Raw genomic sequence first — 19,103 nt, 5'->3', positions numbered from 1 at the left:
GGTGTCTTTTGGTCTAAAATGAGTCTCTTGTAGACAACATATCAATGGGTCTTGCTGTTTTATCCAATATGATACACTGTGTCTTTTGATTGGGGCATTTAGACCATTTACACTTACAAGAAATATTGAAAGATATAAATTTAGGGCCATTTTATTAGCTGTAGAGTCACTATTTCTCTATATTGTCTGTTTCCTCCTGGTGTGTGTTACGTTTAAGATCTCTTGTCACTTAAAGGATCCTCCTTAATATTTCTTCCAGGGCTTGGTTATTAAACAAATTCCTTGAATTTCTGTTTCTCTTGAAAGATTTTTATCTCTAGTCCTATTTCAACAACTGCCTTGCTGGAGAAAGTATTCTTGGATGCATATTTTTCTAATTTATCACATGGTATATATGTGGGGCAGGGCCAGGGCTGCCAGGATGCCAGTCCTTTTTCTCCTGCCAGGACTTGAGTATAGGACTCCTGCCAGACTAATGTTTCTACCCTTGTAGTTTATGAACCTCTTGTCCCGAGGTGCTTTTGTGATTCTCCCTTTTCTCTAGAGGTGCAAGTTTCTGTGTTATATGTTGAGATGTTGACCTATTTTTCTTGACTTTGGGAGGGGATCTCTGTGCCTCCTGGACTTAAATACCTGTTTCCTTCCCCAGATTAGGGAACTTCTCAGCTATCATGTGCTCAAAGATACCTTCCTCTATCCCCTGTCCCCACATTCCTCTTCTTCTGGGATCCCAATTATTCCGACATTGTTTTGCTTTAGGATATGATTTATATCTTGAATTCTCTCATCATGCTCTTGTAGTTGTCTATCTTTTTCTCAGCTTCATTATTCTCCATCATTTTGTCTTTTCTGTCATAGATTCTCTCTTCTACCTCATTTATCCTAGCAGTTGTAGCCTCCATTTTTATTGCAACTCATTAATAGCCTTTTAATTTCAACTTGATTAGATTTTGGCTCTTTTTTCCCCTAGAAAGGGATTCTCTAGTGTCTTCTATGCTGTTATCAAGCCCAGCTAATCTGTTTATAATCATTAATCTGAACTCTAGTACCAATCTTACTAATATCCATTCTTATTAGGTCCCTACCAGTCAGTAATGCTTCTTATTCTCTTTTTTGAGGTGAGTCTTTGCCTTGTTGTTTTGTCCAGAGAAGAATAGATGAACAAGAGAACAAAATGCTGAAGTGGCAACAATCACCCATAAATATCGAGTGCTTCATGAATTTGCATGTTGTCCTTGCACAGGGGTATGCTAATCTTCTCTGTATCATCCAGTTTCTTGACTTTAGGAGGTGCCAAAGCAAGCACCAGTTTGATATTGTGACTCTGGATTCAGTTGTGAGGACCCAGAGAAGGGGAAAGAGATGATCCATTTATTTTTGGGAAATGGGATGGTGAATTTTACCTGTCCAAGTGGACAATATTTTGGATGCAATTAACATTTCAATTGGTGAACTTCAAGTAAAGGAGAATGCCCTCCCTCACGTTGGTAGGCTTTGTCAAATCGGTTGAAGGCCTGAAAAGAACAAGAGACTGACCTCCCCCCAGTAGAGGGAACTCTCCTGCTGATTGCCTTCAGATTTCATCTGCACCATTCTTCTCCTGGCCTTTAGTAGGCTGGCCCCTGCTGCAGATGTGGAGTTGATGAAGTTGTGGAGTTGATGTGCTCCACAGGCACATGAGTAAATAAATCCCTTATTATCTCTCTGTCTCCACATCATACTGGTTGTATTTCTCTGGAGAATTCTGACTAAAACAGGATGGTAAGGAAGACTTCATGGCAGGTAATTTTCTACCCATCTTTCTTGGGCCACAGGCTATCGGCCTGTGTGATCCACAATACCTGACAGAAGAAGGTGCCAGAACAGAAAGCCTGGAGGCATGATGGCGAGAACCTTAGAATATTGAAAAGGAAGAGATTTCAGGAGTTCTGTGGAAATCCCTTAGAAGTCATGAGTGTCAAACAGAAAAATCACTTGGAACACATACACACATACACACATAGACACACATTCACACATGCACACACAGGGTGATCGCATCCCAAAGGCGCTGATTCAGCTGCCTGCCATTTCCTGCACCACAGGGAGGATTGAGGTCTGTAGAGGTACGTGTGAAGCCTCCCGATTCCAGACCTCAGCTGCTCTCCTCTCTAGGAGGGCCTGGGCTGACCCTGCTGGTGAGGTAGCAGGGGGGAGAAGCTGTGCAAGGCTGGAACACGCAGAGGCAGAAGGGAACAGAGAGGGAGGACTTGCCTTTAAACAATGACCAGGAGCTGTTTTGAGGCATTTACCTTGTTACATCACATTCTGAGGTGTAAATATTTCTTATGTTCCCATATTTCATAACCATACACATTTTTGAAACAAACTAAACGTCTAAGGACATCGTGAGGCCTGTATCAAACCCTTTTCTTCCAGAACCACATGACAGCAAGTGGCCACACTGATGTGCTTCCAGGTTTCCTGATGTCCCCTGAGCCCACACACTTTAGAATGTATTTCCCACAGACCAGGACATTTTCCTGGGTCACCACAGGATCATCTCACTGTAGGTCTCATGGTACCTGAGTGCCACCTCGTCCTCAGCCTCTGCCCCATTTCTTTCAGCAATGTCTGTTATGATCACAGATTGGTGGACTTAGGCATTTTTCATTTCCTGGATGTGCTGAAGATGAGGGTCAGAGTGTTTTATTTACCTTTTGGTTGATTGCTTTAATTTTTAAATGTAGGTAAAGAGATTTAGATTTACAAGGCCACTGTGAGTGTATGTATCCAGAAGTCCTCAAATATATATTTGTAAGCTTTGTTCCTCCCATGTACTCGTCCATCCTTGTGTCATTTCTTGGTGTTAGTTCAGGCTATGTAGTCTCAAGTTGAGAGAAGCAGAAATCTCTTAACATCTTGTATATATTGTACTTCAGTTGGATAGCATATTGCTCATTTTTTACTATGACACACAAGATGACAGCAAACAACCATACATCTCCATGCTTTTTGATGGCCATGTTTTCCAGCCAGAAACTAACACTGCTATTATCATGCAGTAGGATGAACACATCAACCACTGTCTGGATAGGGTGAAATACAGGCAAGGAGTGATTCCATTTCTACTCTTACAAATATTTAAGAGAAATCCTATGGTTCCATTTCCTGTCCACCACTTGCTATAGGTATCTTTCCCGTTTTGTGAGTTTGACGTGTGTGTAAGGATCCTATTGTGCTTTATGTTATTTTGATTACTTTGCATATACTCATGATTTCCAAGATTTATATACACTGTGACTTGTGATACAAATTTGCCCAACTCTTAGGAGAACTATATTTTTATGTGTTGGAGCTCCTTGTATATTCTGGATACCGATCCTTGTTTTGGTTTTATTTTTTTAAGATTTCATTTATTTATTCATGAGAGGCAAGAGAGAGAAAGGCAGAGACATAGGCAGAGAGAGAAGTAGGCTTCGTGCAGGGGGCCCAATGCAGGACTTGATTCCAGGATTCCAGGATCATGTCCTGGGCCAAGGGCAGGCGCTCAACTGCTGAGCCGCCCAGTCGTCCCAATACCGATCCTTGTTAAGGGGAAATAAATCAACTGTGAGAAGCAGATTTGTTTCTGATGTAAGACTCTCTATGCACTGAAGAAGGATACAGAAAAGTCAGTCAAGCATGGGGGGCCTGGGAAAATCATCAAGAGTCTCACATGCTTCATTCCCAGATTATTTGTTTGCATCTGGCGTGTCAGGATCCTGACAGATGAATGCTTGAAAGTTGATTTCTGAGCAATCCTTAAATTCTGTGTCCACAGGAAATCTAGCAGAATTACCACTTATATTTACCCCATATAGTGAAAGAGAGCAAAAAAAGAGTCCAGGGCGTGGCTCCAGGTGGAGGAATGGGCGGGGATCCAGCAGGGCTCCTAGACCTCCAGGCCAATACAGAGAAGTTTGAGGTACTTCCTGTTTGAAGGCCCCTTCCCTAACCACCTGAGTCATGGAGACCTTGGAAGTTGGGCCTACAGGAGGGGCTAGCCGCCAAGGAGAACAGAGCAGGACCAGGAGGGGCCAAGGGTTGCTGAGGAGGGCACAGCATATGGGGCAAAGGATTGCTCAAGACCAGAGGCTGACTTTTTTCCTGTGGCGGGGCTAGGTAAGTTCTCTCAATCTGCTGGACAAGATGAAGTGTGAGCGTGAGGCCACCAGATAAACCAGCGTATCCTGGCAGTTTGCCTTCAATGGGCAGATAACCCACCTCTTTGACTCAGAGAATGGAGAGTGGACAGTGGTTCAGCCTGCAGGCCAACAGTTTCAGGGCACATTGGACAGTGACCAACTCCCTCATGAAGGTCTCCAAAGGAGACTATAAGAGCTGGATGGAACACCCATTGATGCACTGGGATGAGAAGCTGGAGACAACAGGCAACTCAGAAGATTGGATAGAGTGGTGTTCTCTTGAAATGGGCTTGACCTACCCCACTCAGTGTGTGTGTGTGTGTGTGTGTGTGTGTGTGTGATTGTGTGTTTTTGTAAGTGATAGAGAGCTAGAGAGAGAGGGATATTGATCCATCCATCGTGAATTCTTCTTGGCCGAATAATGGCCACAGGTCTGTTCTAGCATCCTTCCTTTCCCTTCTCCCCTCCTGGCATCTCTCTCCACTGCACACACCTTTGGTTTTCTCACTGTGGATTTCTTATTGGCCCCTATCCTAAAGGGATCATTCTGTTTCCAGAGATTTTCTTCTTATCTTATTCTTTTCTGAGCAATCATCATCATGATTGTTTTTCATCTCACCTGGTCTATTTCTTGAAATCCTTCAATGCCAACTGAAATGTTAGCTTCTGAACAAGATATCCATCACCATCCATATTTGTCACCTCCTCTTCTGTCCTGGCAGGAGTTATTGTTTATATGGAAACCCTTGCTTCTCCCATTAGCTGTTTGATCTGTATGAGCCCACCCTCTGTCTTCTTTCCTTTCCCAGCACCTGTTACAGTAGCTACCACAAAGTTGGCTACAGGAGGCCCTGTATCATAGCATTACCTGAAGGAGCAGGAGCTAAGGACTCATCCCCTCAGTTTTGGAGCCTTGTCTACAAGGGCTTTCATTATTGTGTTTCCATGTCAGGAGCATCAGCCACAACTCCCATATTAGCCCAAGTCAAGCCACAGCCATCAGACCAATCACCTCAATCCTCCCTGTGCTCCTCACTGGCTCAATCCTCTTTGGAATCTAAGGCAGTGTCCTTTATGCAACAGGTAATATGGACAGAATTGAATGGGAAGTGAAAGGCAGATAGCCTGAGGCAAGCACAGAGAAAGGTGAATAGCCAGGCCTCTCCTTGGCCTATCGTCTGAACCTTCTCACTCTGAAAATGAGACCTTGTGCATACGACCGTATTAGGTTCTCCAAGAAAGAGAATCATCAGGAGCTGCTGCTGTAGATGTTGACGTAGATAATTATTACAGGCGATTGGCTCACGATTATGGAGGTATATGAAGTCTCATTATTCACTGTCTGTGAGCTGGAGAAACAGGAAAGCTGGTGTTGGGGTTCCAGTGCAAACATGAAGGCCTGAGATCAGGGTATCACTGTTGTAAATCTAGGTCCCGGTCCAAAGAACCAAATACCAGGAGTCCTAATGACCAACGTCTGAGGAGGGGGTGGGTAGGATGCCCCAGGCAAACAGAGCAAATTCACCCTTCCTCTGCCTTCTGTTCTGCTCAGGCCCTCGTGGATTGGGTGAGGACAGTCTTCTTTACTCAGTCAACTAATTCAGATGCTAATCTCTTCCAGAAACACTCTCATAGACAAACCCAGAAAGAATGTTTTCCCAGCTATTGGGGCATTCCTTAGCACAATCAAGTTAATATATAAAAGGAAGCAGGACCAAGACCTTACATTGCTTGATAGTAATGTCCTAGGCAAGCTCAGCCTTGAGTTCTGATAGCTCTTCACTGTCAAAGGCCAGTGGGAAAGCACAGGGGCCCTCACCAAGGTTTAGGTCCTATTGATGCTAATTGGATTTAGCAAATTCAGGCTTAGCTCAGACCAGCTTTTCAATTGGGGAGGGGCCCATGTGAGGGCATTTGTAGAGGCAGTGGGAACACAAGGCATAGACAACACTCTGGTTGTGGGGAGAGCAGCCTGCTGGCTGCACTTGATATGTCCTAGAGATAAAGGACCTCTCCATGGTGCATACAGGAGAGTCCAGAGTCTGACCCCAAGAAGAGGAGGGGGAAGGCCTTTGCAGACCCAACCAAAGGGCTGGCTTTTAGGGCTACATCCCACACAACTCTGCTTGGGAGGTGGCAGGGAAGAAAGGCCAATGGGGAGACTCTCCCTTTAGGCCTTTAGGAGGCCAGATCTCCATGGAGCCCTGGGATTCCTGGCTCAGCCCCGGTGCTCTTGCCTTCAGCCGGCCTCCTATAGAGCCCAGATCTCAAGCTCATTGAACTGCCCCACCTTGAGCAGACTCAGGAGGTAGATGGGATCAAGCTGCTTTGGAGTTGGATGCTGTATCCTGACCCGGCCAGGAAAGAATGTGGCAGGGCAAGGACAGCTACTGGGATGAGGAGAGGCCAAAGAAAAGGGAAGAATGATCTGTGGCTCCAACCTTCTCCAGGGCTACAAGAACCAGGATCCATGTCCCTGTCTTTGGGTAGGGCTTCCAGCTGTAGGGTGGGCCAGGAGGATCTAAGTAAAGGGAACTAGTCCTGGCTCTAGTCCTGAACCCCATTGTCCAGTGGGTGGCCTGGAGCTGACTCTGTGTTGTGCTAATGAGGGAAAAGTTTAAACAAACACCTATTTCTCTTGTAGAGGCTGAAATTGCTACCAAGGAGGCCCTGACGATATACTCTCCAACATCCACTCTCCCTCCTGGTGGGTGATCTTTCTACCTTCATATCAATCCCTATGGCAAACACAGAATCCTCCAGATCATCCTGATTATGGCAGGAATGGAGCATCTCATTGCCTTCATTTCGGGACATGATGATCTTTCTCTGCACCTTTTCTTAACAATAATACTATTTTCTCTTGGAGCTAATTGTTGGGATTCCTACATTTGCCTTAACTGTTTAAACAAGAATTCTGTACTAAGAGATTATTGTCCAAGGTCTCATTTGATCAGAAATCAGATCCTTGTTAGTATCATGATCCTGTTTTTGCTTAAAAAAATTACTATAGGACAGTATATAAGAGAGAACCTCAAGGATTCTTTCTTGGGGCACTTAGGTGGCTCAGCGGTTGAGCATCGGTTGAGCTCGGGTGGTAACCCTGGGGTCCTGGGATTGAGTCCTGCTTCAGGCTTCCCATGGGGAGGCCTGCTTCTCTCTGCCTGTGTCTCTGCCTCTCTCTCATGAATAAATAAATGAAAACCTTTAAAAAAAAAAAGATTATTTCTCTCTTTTGAGATACAACCTCAAGTCTTTTAAATAAAACAAGATTAGAGAGTGGAGCTAAGGTGGCAGAGTAGCAGGAGGACCCTAGGCTTGCCTCATCCCTCAAACACAACTAGATAAATATCAAATCATTCTGAACACCCAAGAAAGCGATCTGAGAACTGAAGGAACGACCTACACAACTAGAGGGAGAGAAGAGGCCACATGGTGGAAGGTAGCAGTTGTGGAGGTGTGGTTTGGGGGAGAAGAGGACTGCAAGTGTGGCAGGGAAGAGGAAGATCTGGCCATGGAGAGAAGTGGCAGAGAGAGAGAAAGACAGAGGGAGAAGGGAGCACACAGGCGACTGCACAGGGAAAACACTTCTCCAAACCACTGAGCCACCCGGGCTGCCCTCATTTTTAAATTAAATTCAATTAATTAAAATACAGTCTGCAGGAAGTTTCAGAGGTAGAGTTCAGTGATTCATCATGACATAATACCCAGTGCCGGGGATCCCTGGGTGGCTCAGCGGTTTAGCGCCTGCCTTTGGCCCAGGGCGCGATCCTGGAGTCCCGGGATCGAGTCCCACGTCGGGCTCCCAGCATGGAGCCTGCTTCTCCCTCCTCCTGTATCTCTGCCTCTCTCTCTCTCTCTCTCTATCATGAATAAATAAATAAATAAATCTTTAAAAAAAAATACCTAGTGCCCATCACCCCATGGACCCATCTTTATGCCCACCACTCAGTTACCCCATCCACCACGCCCTTCCCTTCCAGGAACCCCCCCCCCCCCCGCCTATATTTATAAGTTTCCTATGATTCAGAGTCTCTCGTGGTTTGTCTCCCTTTCTGATTTCATCTTTCTATTTTTGTCACCCTGGAGGGATTATTTTGTCATCGTAGAGGATCTATGATTAGATTTTAGTTCTTTTATTTCTCCACAAAAGGATTCTCTAGTATTTTCTATGCTCTTTTGAAGCCCAGCTAGTCTGTTTACAATCATTAATCTGAACTCTAGTTCTAATATCTTATTTATATACATACCAATTAGGTCCCTACCAGTCAGTACTGCCTCTTGTTCTCTTTTTTGAGGTAAGTTGTTCTTACCTTCAGTGTCTTTCTGGTAATACTATGTACAAGAGAAGAGGGTTGGCGGACTTGGAAAGGAGCAAGGATGGCAGAGTGAGATGTTCCACTGCCAGCCGGCCGTTGGGCACGGGGCAATAAAGCCCCCGGAAGGTGCAGGGCTTCTGGTGGGTTTGAGGAAGAGCATTTTCTTTGGCTTCCAGGTGCTATGGTATTCATCTTGAGAAGAAAACAAAATTCTGAACTCAGGATTTGGCAAGGATTCTCTGTTGTCTCCTGGAGTAGGTAGTCCTCCTTTTATCCAGCCACTTTCCCTATTCTTAAATGTGGATCTCTCTTCTCTATACATTTTACCTCCATGATTTGGATCAGAAAAGGCTGCTTTTCTTTTTATTCCACTTCTCAGATTCAACCTTGAGAAGCTCCTAGGATGCAATTGTCTTGCTGAGTTCTCCAAGAAGAAAGAAGCAACTGACCTGCTTGTTCTGCTTTTTTTTTTGCCTAATTATAAAGAAATTATTTTGGAAGCTGAAGCTGATGTTAAATTTGAAACAGGTGCTTTTAGATGTTGGTATTTGTGAATTCTTTACCTTTTGTTCCAAACAAGAAGACTAAATAAATAGCAAGTATGGATGACATCAGGTTTTTTTTTTTTTTAATGTCTTCTAGTTTCAGCTACTGTCATAAGCACAGTTGAGTCTACAAGGAGTAAATTCCACATGTGCATTCTAATATGAAATGAAAGAGATGGTTAAAAACTACAGATATTAAATATCTAAATCTTGACTCATCCTGTGAAGTACATTTGCTGGAAAAGAACAAAGGTCCAATTTTGCAGTAAAACCTTTGATGTGACAAAGAAGCATAAAGACAAGATAATGTGAGGTTAACAGAATCTCTGTAAAATACACATCTTTACATGTGTAAATCTACATTTTGGACAAGAAGAGGGATTTTTCTCCTAGAAAAGAAAGCTGTTGTTGGCTTCTATCTCAGAAGTCTTTGGAGATTTTTAAATGATTTTTCATTCTTCTAAGGAAGGATCACATTGTACATTTGCTAATTCTATGAATGCATGCTTGGGTTTATTGAAAGGTTGGAAAAGGGAAACAAAACAGCTAGCTTCAAGTCCAGTTGGAACCCTGTTCACCTCCTTCAGATGAGAGAGGCTGCTATATTGCAACTTCATTATAACTTCATTCTGTTTTTAGACTCTTACATATACTTGAGACTTGGGTTTTCCATGCTGCGAAGACAGGAACAAAGGTGGCTTAAGTGGTTTTTCTGCCCAGAAAATATGGCAGATCCTCTAGTATGACCTGCCTTCAACTTTGGGCATGGAAGAATGGGTGTGTGTGTTGGGGGGGGGGGGGGTTCCCAGAGAAAAAGAAGCAAAAATGCCTTATGCAGCTCCTTCTGACTTTATGGCATTTTATATTCTGTAGCTCCAGTTTTCTAAAAACATAACATTTTTCCTTTGACCCAAGATGGGCACTTGGATGTTTGGTTTATTTTTCCAAGTGAGGTGTAATGTTAGGCTATAAAGGCTGGGACTCAGGTAACTTTCCCCATTTGGAACTGAACTTTCTCATCAAAGAGTGGACTTCATTCGCAATGTTCCCAAATTTGTGGTTGATTTAGAAGAAATTCAGGGTCTAGAAAAAACCTCGAACAAGAATTTGCCAAGGCAGAGTGCTGAACAGGAGAGGCACTGAATGTAGGAAAGGACACAGAATGTCCAAGTGCTGCACCATGTGGTCTGGTTCGAGGTCTCTGGAATGTAAGGCCACGAGTTCTAGTGGTCTAAAATTGAACAGCAGCTCATCCAAAGGCAGCCTGCACAAAGGCAGGGTTGCGCAGCTGGACCCTACTCTCCTGGGCTCCTTGGTAGCTTCGCCAGCCTGGAGAAAGAACAGGTTTGTCTCAGTGGCTGAGGAAATCCTCAGTTGGTGATCCCGGGGCTGCCCTCTGCCAGCACTCCTACCCGAGCCCAGCCCTCGCCAAGCGGCAGGCACTTGAACCCAGTCATCTCCCCAGCCCTGGGCCCGGCCACCTTCACAAACCTCCTCCCTCCTGAAGCAAATCACTGAGTCAGCCCAGGCCGTGTTACCAATGGTCTGAGCTCAAGGCTAAAGTGAGGCATAGATCGATCTGCTCCCTTGACTCAGGTTCTAATTCTCCCTCTCCTGGCAGGCCTTCAGGGACCTGCTGCGGCATCTGACAGAAGGCAAGGACCTACACTTGACAACTGTAACCTTGGGGAATGCTGCAGGCACAGATCCTTCCTTTCCTGCCCTCCCACCTCCTGGCCAGCAGCACACGGAGTGCTGGGCATGATGATCCCTTCCCCCACCCCATCCATTCCTGGTGCTGCTCAACTGTGAGCACATGCAGGGCCTCAGTTCCCCCATCTCCCAGGTCAGCTCTGCTCAAAGCAGGGGCTGCTCAGTGGCTCAGGATCTGAGGTCCTCGGGAAGCCGGCTGCCAGGCACTACACCAACCTGAGCCAGAATTCCTACCCGTGCACGCAGAACTGGCCCCCTTCTAGTCTTGTCCTCCTCAGTCTCTACAGCTCACCCTTGCTTTCCATGCAAAAACCTGAGCCCCATTCTGGGGGGGACATAGCACTACTCTCTGGCACTTAGAGCTGCTCTGCAGAGGCCTTCCCACTCCCTCTTGCTGGGCTTAGACTCTGGACCCTCTCTTTGGAAGCCCCTGAATGGAGTCCTCTCCCCCTTGAGACATCACAAGGAGCCTGCAGGCTGCTGTCATTCAAAGGTGAATACCGCCTGGGTTGGGTCCTTCCTGTCCCACACCACCCTCTCTGGGCCCAGATTGACTCTCCATAGAGACTCAGGTCTGCCCAGGCCCGGCTTGGTCAATCCTCTTAGTATCCCCAGGCCTTAAATTTTGGGGGGGGCCCTCTCTCTTGCCAGGTACCTGAACCATGAGCGTGTGTCAGCACTCAGGGCTGAGCATATCCAGATTATTGCTAACAAGTGATGTGAGACCTCTTTCACTTGGTCTCGTTGCTCTGTGAGAAGGTTCGGCGAGTGAGCAGGTGCAGCCTGGGGATTCCCCTGTCCCTGTCCTCGCCCCAGGCCATGGGTCCCTCCCTTCCCTCCCATTGTGCTGCCGGTACCTGTCCCTTTAAAGGACCCCGACATGGATGCCAAGGAGGATGGCACAGTAGAGGAACAGGAGGAAGATCCAGGTGCTGGGTGCGCTGCCCGAGGCCCCGGATGGGGCCATGTCTTGAGGCCTGCTTTGTGGCACTGAAATGAAAACACAAGAGTGAGAGCCCCAGTCCGGTACCCAGCTTCTCCCAAGAAGCTTCCTCAGTGCCCACAGCCCCAAGGCCATCCTACCAGGCAGACAGTGTCTATCATCCCATTGTGGCAGCTGGGGTGATAAGTCCTGATGTCTGGAGGGAGGGAAGGGACACATCCTGTCCCCTAGGGGCTCCTATAGCCTTAGGGGAAGCAGGGGTGGCCATATAAGTTGTTCCATTGTGACAGGACCAGAAGTGCTGGAGGATGAGGATGCTGACAGCGACCACAGGTGGCACTAACAGACTTCCAGCAATGCCCCAGGTGACGAGAAAAGATCAGCGATTCTCAGAAAAGGGAACAGTAAGAAGACAATCTCTGGAGCCATACTGACACCCCCCTGTTTGAGGTCAGCAGGAAATCTAAGAAATACCAGAGGACTACAGGTGGGTACAGCCAGGAGGTGATTCCAGGAGAGGAGAAGGGAAAGGAAGGATGCTAGAACAGACCTGGGGCCATTATTCCACCAAGAAAAGTCACCATGGATGGATTAATCTCTCTCTCTTCCTCTCTCTCTCTCTCTCTCTCTCTCTCACACACACACACACACACTCACAGACAGGCACACTGAGTGGGGTAGGTCAAACCCGTTTCAAGAGAACACCATTCCATCCAATCTTCTGAGTTACCTGTTGTCTCCAGCTTCTCATCCCAGTGGTTCATTATGTATTCCATCCAGCTCTTACAATCTCCATTGGAGACCTTCGTGAGGAAGTTGGTCACATCTCTGTCACTGTCCAATGTTCCCTGAAACTGTCGGCCTGCAGGTTGAAGCACTGTCCACTTTCCATTCTCTGAGTCAAAGAGGTGGGTTATCTGCCCATTGAAGGCAAACTTCCAGGATGCACTGGTGTATCTGCTGGCCCCACGAACACACTTCATCTCACCATGCAGGTCGAGAGAACCTACCCCGCCCCGCCACAGGAAAGAAGTCAGCCTCTGGTCTTAAACAATCTTTTCTTTGCACCTGTGCTTTCCTCTCCTCAGTTCCCCTCCAATCCTCCCAGTCCTATTCTGTTCTCCTTGTCTGCCTGGCTGTTGGGCTGCTCGTGTAGGCCCAACTTCCAAGGTTTCCATGAACACCATAGCTCCCTGGGCCTACCAAACTGCTCCGCTTCCATCCTGGGCCTTTCACACTTACCATTCTTAGGGTAAATCTCTGCTTTGATGTCACGCACTTTCTTTTGGAGCTCTTCCATCAGGTCATTCAGAGTTTCTTTCTGTGTCTCCCTAAACCCTGTATCATTCATCCTCGTCCTCATAGGACCAACAAGTGTGATCTCCTTGCTCTGACAGTTGTAGGAAAGAAACAGGTTTCTTTTGACGTAGCCTCGAACCTCACACCATGGTCGTCCAGCACTGGACTGAGGTTTGACGGAGAATTCACAAAAAAGAGAAGTAGCACCTGTGAAGTAAAAACGCAGGTAGTGGTTGGAGTTGGAAGAGGAGAGTGGCAGGACCTCTGTCCCATCCATGCATCAGCATAGCATCATCTCTGTAGCGCTGGGCTGTCAAGACATGGCCTGCCCCTGCAAAACCGCATCTTCTTTGATAAGTGAGAGGTCACGATGATGGGTCACAGGATTTACTATAGCTGTGGAGATAGTGACCATCTGCCATTACTATTGACCTGGAAGCTTTAAAAAAAGGTTGTCCTCACTGCACAGTCTCGAATATCAGGAATTGCCAAGGAAGACAGCGGAAGAAGGGATTAAAAGGTTCAGAGACATGCATATGACAGATAACATATGGTAAGAGATACCAAAAACAAAACTAAAAATATATCCACCAACTATACTCACGGACAGGTCTGAAAGACTTTCTATATTAAACTCATAAAGAATGCATGGTGAGACAGGCACCAGCATTGTCAAGGAGCTCAGTTATGGTTGTAGTTGATGGCCAAGCTTGGCAGTAGGAGACGGTTTTGCAGAGATAGATGCCCAGTAGCATGTATTTGGGGAGATAAATCCTGAAATAAGAGATTTGGGATACAGGTGCTCAAGTGTCAGAGCAGGGAGACAGCAATGATTGAAATGACCCTAGAGGGTGGAATGCCAGCCCTGGCCCTGCCCCACAAACTGCTCTCCATCCCTTTGACTCACAGAACACCGTGATTGGAGAGGCAAAATAGCTGGACAGCCAACCCAGGGGCCGCTAGATTTAATAAAAACAAAGACCAAGCCCCAGAGGTCATGAGGATGAGGCTGAAGGCAGCTACCCAATAGCAAGTCTGGGTCTTTTGCCCAGGTTTCAGAGCTGAGCCGCTTCTCAGAGCTGGAACCCTTTAGTAGAAGCAGAAGCCAACGTCGATGAGTAGGGACCCTTCAGGTCTGCAGCTAGAGCAATGCTTCCTGCTCATCTTCCCCAAAAAGCCACGTGCTCATTACAGGTCTAGGTACACAGTGGGGAGCAGAGGCCATCCGGACATTCAGAGTGCGACCTAGTGTGTGAGCTGACATCATCGTCGGGGATCCAAGTGTCAATATGGCCTCGTGTAACTGATGTAGTGCAGGGTAATGTGTGTGTTGTACATGGTGAGGGGTGAGGGTCAGGTCATGAAAACACAGGTGTCCCAGGTACTCTTCGCTTGATGTCATTTGATTCAAGTACCCACAGTGATTATTATTTGTAGCAGTAATGAGAAATCTTTGCAGTTGTTGGGTTGAGGGCTGTGCAGTAGGGAATTTCAAGTACAATATTCTTATGGTGTCTTCTCTTTTCTCCAAGTACAATGTAAAAGAGGGCCCTTTCCTGGATCAAATGACAGAGTTGAATATTGACCTTAAAAGCTGAGGATTCAAGGGTGTGAACCTGGTGCACAGATTCTCTGCAGATATTAAATAGGGCATAGGCCTGTTGTAACTACTCATGTCTGCTGCCAGCAGGGAAGCAGCCATAGGCATACACGGGTGAGTGTGTGGCCTGGACCTGCTTCTTGGGCCACAGGACCCTGTAGACCCTGTGACACAGAGGTATTGTAGTAGCAAACATGCTAAGTGCAGTTTTATTTACATCTTGATGCAAGGTCAGGCAGAGACCCCTAGTGATGGCAGCTGGGAATGACATTTAAAAGTTTGCAGGTGGCCAAGTTCAAAAAGGTTGTTGCCTGTGTTTTCTCCTCTAGGATTTTGATGGATTGTCTCACATTTAGATCTTTCATCCATTTTGAGTTTATCTCTGTGTATGTATGGCCACAGTGACTTCTTGCAAGATACATCTATGAAGGCAAGGGAAACAAAAGCAAAAATGAACTATTGGGACTTAAGATAAAAATCTTCTGCACAGCAAAAGAAACAGTCAACAAAACTAAAAGACAACCTACAGAATGGGAGAAGATATTTGCAAATGACGTATCAGATAAAGGGCTAGTTTCCAAGATCTATAAAGAACTTATTAAACTCAACAGCAAAGGAACAATCCAATCATGAAATGGGCAAAAGACGAACAGAAATCTCACAGAGGAAGACATAGACATGGCCAACATGCACATGAGAAAATGCTCTGCATCACTTGCCATCAGGGAAATACAAATCAAAACCACCATGAGATACCACCTCACCCCAGTGAGAATGGGGAAAATCAACAAGACAGGAAACCACAAATGTTGGAGAGGATGGGGAGAAAGGGGAACTCTCCCACTGTTGATGAGAATGTGAACTGGTGCAGCCACTCTGGAAAACTGTGTGGAGGTTCCTCAAAGAGTTAAAAATAGAGCTACCCTACGACCCAGCAATTGCACTGCTGGGGACTTACCCCAAAGATATAGATGCAGTGAAAGACACCTGCACCCCAATGTTTATAGCAGCAATGTCCAAAATAGCCAAACTGTGGAAGGAGCCTCGGTGTTCATCGACAGATGAATGGATAAAGAAGATGTGGTCTATGTATACAATGGAATATTCCTCAGCTATTAGAAACAACAAATACCCACCATTTGCTTCGACGTGGATGGAACTGGAGGGTATTATGCTGAGTGAAGTCAATCGGAGGAGAAACACTATATGGTCTCACTCGTTCAGGGAATATAAAAAATAGTGAAAGGGGAAAGGAGAGAAAATGAGTGGGGAAATATCAGAGAGGGTGACAAAACATGAGAGACTCCTAACTCTGGTAAATGAACAAGGGGTAGTGGAAGGGGAGGTGGGCGGGGGGTGGGGTGACTGGGTGTCAGGCACTTGAGGGGGGCACCTGATGGGAAGAGCACTGGGTGTTATACGATATGTTGAAAAATCAAACTCCAATTAAAAAAATTAAAATACAAAAGTTTGCAGCTGGAACGCCTGGGCTGCTCAGCGGTTGAGAGTCCGCTTTCGGCTCAGAGCGGGATCCTGGAGACCTGGAGTCGAGTCCCACCCACATCGGGCTCCCTGCATGGAGCCTGCTTCTCTCTGCTGTGTCTCTGCCCCCTGACTCTCTGCGCTTCACATGAAAAACTAAGTAAAATCTTTAAAAAGTAAAAATACAAGTTGGCAGGTACAGCCCAGGGACCTGCAGCGAGGAGGTCCGCGGTCCTGAGCTGGGACGTGCAGGCTGGCGAGCGGCTGGTGAAGGAGCGCCAGGACCCTCTGCCAGAGTCTCCGGGAAGTCTAAGGGCGGCCAGAAGTGGGGATGGGGACTCCCGAGACCTCGCCGGGGTGGCGCAGAGTCGGGGGGCTGAGTGGGGACCGCGCCCTGCGCCACCGCCCGGTCCTGCCCCCAGCTGGCGGCTCGGGGCTCGGGCTCGGCTCCCCGAGGCGCAGGAGGGGGCCCGGGGCGAGCGCGGACCCTCAGGGCCGGCCCTGCTCCCTCCCCCGGGCCCCGGGCGCCCAGAGCCTGGCCGGACTTGGCCGCCAAAGTCGCCTCTTTCAGGTCCCGGAGGGCGACGAGCGCCCGCGGCCGCCGCCGAGCCCGGGGAGCCTGCGCGGGGTCCCTCGGACGCGCGGCTGCACCCCCCTCCCCTCCCCCACCCTCCTCCCCATCCTCCTCCCCCCACCCCCCGCCCCAAGGTTCCCGAAACCCCGGGACTCACCTGTCGCCTGGCCTGACGCCCCCCCGCGGGGCCAGTACAGCAGGACCAGGAGCCCGAAGGGCACAAAGCGCCGCCGGATGCGGGGGGCCGCAGGGAGCGGCTTCCCGGGCCGGCGCACTCCCCGGCCGGGGCTGCGCGGGGCTCGGGGGCCGAGCGGGGCCGGGCAGCCCGCGGGCGCCCCAGGGCTTTGCGCCGGAGCACAGGTCCTGCTGCTTGCAGGCTCCACCGGGACGGACTCGTGCTCAGTGCTAATGATTCTTCCAGCGGTCTCTGCCCTGCGCGCGGAGGCCAGGCCGCCAGGGCAGATTTGAGCGCGGACTGGCGCGTTGCTGCAGGAGCCCATCGATCCGCTGCCCGGGACGCGCTACACGTTCAGCGGAGCGCCGCGGTGCCAAGTCCGGGCAGCACACAGGGGAAATGGGCGGGGCCTCAGTCAGGTGACCAGGGCACGGAGATCCGCCGCTCTCTAAAAAAAAGGCTTACAATATTACTCAGCCAAAAGAAAAAAAATTACTCAGCCATTAGAAACGACAAATACCATTTGCTTCGACGTGGGTGGAACTGGAGTGTATTATGCTGAGTGAAGTAAGCCAATCGGAGAAGGACAAACATATGGTCTCATTCATTTGGGGAAAATAAAAAATAGTGAAAGGGAGTAAAGGGGAAAGGAGAAAAAATGAGTGGGAAATATCAGAAAGGGAGACAGAACATGAGAGACTCCTAACTCTGGGAAAGGAACAAGGGGTGGTGGAAAGGGAGGTGGGCAGGGGATGGGGGTGACTGGGTGATGGGCACTGAGAGGGGCACTTGATGGGATGAGCACTGGGTGTTATTCTATATGTTGGCAAATAGAACACCAATAAAAAAATTTTTTAAATTAAAAAGACAAAGGAAAATGAAAAAAAGGGGAGGGGCTTAGAGGAATGACTCACCCTCCTATCTCAACTTTTAATGTTGTTCTGCAGTGAACCTAGAATACCCTGATTCTCTGGCCTTTTATTTTTGATCTTTACGTTTCATTTTCAGGGTGGGCTCTTGGAAGTGATTGTATGTGCACTGGATTATTTTTTAATCTAACTTGTGACTTTCAGTCCTTTAATTGGAGGGTTTTTTAGTACTTTATCTTTATTGTGATCACTAATAAAGTAGGAGTTATCTCAGCCATCATAGTTTTCATGTAACATGCTTTAAAGATTCCCGCTCCATGTCTGCATTCCTTTTACTGTACTGAGTTTTGTTTTTTGGGTGTTTTTTTTTTAAGATTTTACTTATTTGTTCATGAGAGACACAGTGAGAGAGAGGTAGAGACACAGGCTGAGAGAGAAGTAGGCTCCATGCAGGGAGCCAGATGCTGGAGTCCATCCCAGCACTGGATCCCAGGACTCCAGGATCAGGCCCTGGGCCAAAGTCAGGCGCTCAACTGCTGAGCCACCCAGGCGACCCTGGAGCCTCCATTTTATATTCCATCTCATTGAAAGTCTTTTTGAGTACAACTTGATTTGATTTTGGTTCTTTTATTTCCCCAGAAAGGAATTCTCTACTGTCTTCTATGCTCTTTTCAAGCCCAGATAATCTATTTATAATCATTAATCTGAACTCTAGTTTCAACACCTTACAAATATCCATTCTGATTAGGTCCCCTCTGAAAACCTCTGGGGAAGAGTCTGCCAGATTTTGCTGACAAAACTCTTCAGGGACATGGGAGAGGGTGAGATTAAGAGGGGTACAGTTATGGATATGACATATTTACAGAATTCTTCCTTGGGGGGAGCCCCCACCTCCTCCTTAGTTCTCCTCCCCAGGCTCCTCCACTGTCTGGAGTCCTTTGTTTGGTAACTGGCAACCTCTGGCAGCAAGGACAGAAATGGCATCCCAAGGAGAGGAGCAAGACTCATAGCATACATAGCCTTCTGGAGGAGCTTGCCCCAACCTTAAAGGTATTACCACCTAGCTGGCACTGTAAGTGAAGAGTTTTTTGGTTTTTTTTTTTTCTTTAAAGGCCGTTGTACCATTCTATCAAGCCAGCTGCTTCAGAATGGTGGGGAACATGCTAAGGCCAGTACATTCCATGAGCATGGGCCCATCGCCACATTTCTTTTCTTGTCAAGTGAGTTCCTTTATCAGGAGCAACAGGGTATAGAATGCAGTGACGGTGGATAAGGAACTATGTAAGTCCGTGGATGTGACTTTTGGCAAAAGCACTGCATGCAAAGAAGGCAAATCAATATCCACAATAAGTATCTATTTCAAAAAAGATGAATGCTGTGCCTACTAGGCTGGAGGTGGTTGGGTATAATCACCATGC

The 19,103-nt window shown here is 47.4% G+C and overlaps 1 protein-coding gene and 1 pseudogene across 1 annotated transcript; both read right to left on the bottom strand.

Moving 5' to 3' along the window:
• Window positions 1–1,198: 1,198 nt before the first annotated feature.
• LOC144289387 (U6 spliceosomal RNA) lies at window positions 1,199–1,298 on the bottom strand (annotated as a pseudogene).
• A 6,988-nt stretch (window positions 1,299–8,286) lies between these two features.
• On the bottom strand, window positions 8,287–17,218 carry LOC144313613 (UL16-binding protein 1-like). Its single transcript, XM_077896628.1, has 5 exons — window positions 16,799–17,218; window positions 12,929–13,192; window positions 12,417–12,692; window positions 11,601–11,733; window positions 8,287–10,359 (listed from the first exon to the last, which is right to left on the bottom strand). Exons 1-4 carry the CDS (start codon window positions 17,139–17,141, stop codon window positions 11,609–11,611), a joined length of 1,008 nt encoding a protein of 335 aa, XP_077752754.1. The 5' UTR covers window positions 17,142–17,218; the 3' UTR covers window positions 8,287–10,359; window positions 11,601–11,608.
• Between the last annotated feature and the right edge of the window lie 1,885 nt (window positions 17,219–19,103).

Source organism: Canis aureus, chromosome 1, assembly GCF_053574225.1.
Source record: "Canis aureus isolate CA01 chromosome 1, VMU_Caureus_v.1.0, whole genome shotgun sequence".
Taxonomy (NCBI): Eukaryota; Metazoa; Chordata; class Mammalia; order Carnivora; family Canidae; genus Canis; species Canis aureus.
This window is presented reverse-complemented; position numbering and strand designations above follow the sequence as displayed.